The sequence below is a fragment of the Octopus bimaculoides genome, chromosome 24, assembly GCF_001194135.2.
Source record: "Octopus bimaculoides isolate UCB-OBI-ISO-001 chromosome 24, ASM119413v2, whole genome shotgun sequence".
In the NCBI taxonomy this organism is placed as follows: domain Eukaryota; kingdom Metazoa; phylum Mollusca; class Cephalopoda; order Octopoda; family Octopodidae; genus Octopus; species Octopus bimaculoides.
The window spans coordinates 11,601,648-11,603,836 of NC_069004.1; the positions used below are offsets into that span (position 1 = coordinate 11,601,648).

Genomic DNA, 2,189 nt, shown 5'->3' on the forward strand with positions numbered 1-2,189 from the left:
AAATATTTATAACATGGTATAAGACTACGAAAGAATATATCAGACTTTACAAGACTGGTTTAAAAAACTTTATTAGAGGTGTTGAAAGTGCCGTCCTTCATTTCCAATACATAGAATTTAATTTCTTATTTACTGCTGTGTGAGCACTTCCTAGGCTGATTTCCGTTTCTTGTGACAATTTGCGTAAGGACTTTGATGGACTTGCCAACAGTTTATCTGAAATATTGGAGAGTGTTTCATCTGAAAGAACAGTAGGCCTACTGCTTCTTGCTGCGTCTTCCACTGAGCCTGTGCTTCTCAATTTTCTTATCAAATCCTGCACAGTGTCACGATGTGGAACAACAGTATTTGGGAAAGTTTCACTGAACTTCTGTTTCAAAGTATCTGTGTATTTGTTTACTGCTTAAAATACCCATTCAACTAAAAATGTACGTTCTTCAATGGTTAGCATGTTGACATGCTGAAGGGTACACAATGACTGCGGGACAATGGCTGACACCCAGCCGCCCGCTCAAGGATAACCAAGTTGTGCATGCGCAGGATGAAAGAATTCACTGCAGAGAGACTTTTTGAACACCTTGTATATATATATATATATATATATATATATATATATATACTCACACATCACCATTATCAACATCATCAGTGTTTTACGTCTGCTTTTCCATGCTGGCATGAATCAGATGTCTTTCTGAGAAATCTCTTTATAGCTGGATGATTTTTCTGAAACCAATGCTTTTTGTTTCCACAATATGTGGGGATGTGGGGGGGGTGTCTCTCTGAAGCTAGGCTACATATGATCCCTGTGTATGCATGCATATATACATACACATACATATATGTAATTATGTCTGTATAAATACACACACACACACACACACACACACACACATACATAAACAAACATACATATATATGCACAACCATACACATAATGACACATATATATAATTATGCATATACAGACACATATATGTCATTATGTCAACATAAATACACACATAATTATAAATATATATATATATATATACATACATACATACATACATACATATATATATATATATATATATATATATATATATATATATATATATATATATATATATATATATATATATATATATATATATATATAAATATATATAAATAAATATACACACACACACATACACACGTACAACTGAACACATAATGATATATATACATAATATGCATATAAAAATTTCTCTTCACATCTTTTGAACTAGTCTGTTTGAACAGACATCATGTAAACCTAAAAATTTCACTTGGAATGAATTGTATGCATGTGTATGCACATATGTACGTATGAAAGTATGTATGTATGTGTGTGTGTGTGTGTGTGTGTGTGTGTGTGTGTGTGCATGCATGTATGGGTTTATACAAATACCAGCTGAGAAAAAAAAAAAAAAACAGAAGTAAAATAGAAATGTTTTCAAGAAATCAAAGAATTATTATTAGGTGAAAGATGAGAATTGTTGAAGCTCTAAAATAAGTGGTAAGAAAAGGCAGAATGGTTCGGCGAGATAAGAATGGATTCTAGAACAGTGTCCGTCTGAATACCTTTGGGAGGATGGTGTAGAGATGATTTGGATGGAATTGTGAATGAGAAAAAGAACTGGTCGATATATCATTGCCTACCTATCTCAGTTTGAGCGCTATCAGCTCCTATCTCGGCCTCCAACGCCTCTAGTAGCGCTGTTATCATTGATTCTATAAAAAGTAGAGGTAGCAGGATGTAAACAGAGCCAACGAAGAAGCATGAGAGATGAATAAAAGAGAAGAAGCCTCTATCACTAAACAAAATAAATATATAAAATATATATAAATATTACATAGAACAAAAGAAAATATCAAAACACACTATACTGACTTGATGTTTGTGTGTGTGTGTGTGTGTGTGTGTGTGTGTGTGTGTGTGTGTGTATGTGTGTGTGTGCATATGTGTGCATGTATGTATGTTGTATATAAATATATATCTTTATACATTTTTATGGACAAATATATCTGTATAAATATATATATATGCGTATGTCGATGTATATGCATATGTGTGTATATATATATATATATATATGTGTGTGTGTGTACATTTATAATTATATATATATATATATATGTACATTTATAATTGTATATATATATATATATATATGTATACACAT

At 31.6% G+C, this 2,189-nt stretch overlaps 1 protein-coding gene across 1 annotated transcript in view; it reads right to left on the reverse strand.

The window, feature by feature from the left end:
* Positions 1-1,538: 1,538 nt before the first annotated feature.
* LOC106879977 (proto-oncogene tyrosine-protein kinase ROS) overlaps positions 1,539-2,189 on the reverse strand; it is a 330,537-nt gene continuing 329,886 nt past the window's right edge. The window contains exon 39 of the mRNA XM_052976515.1: positions 1,539-1,737. Coding sequence (XP_052832475.1) covers positions 1,655-1,737 — 83 coding nt within the window. The 3' untranslated portion in view covers positions 1,539-1,654. The remainder of the gene's footprint in view (positions 1,738-2,189) is intronic.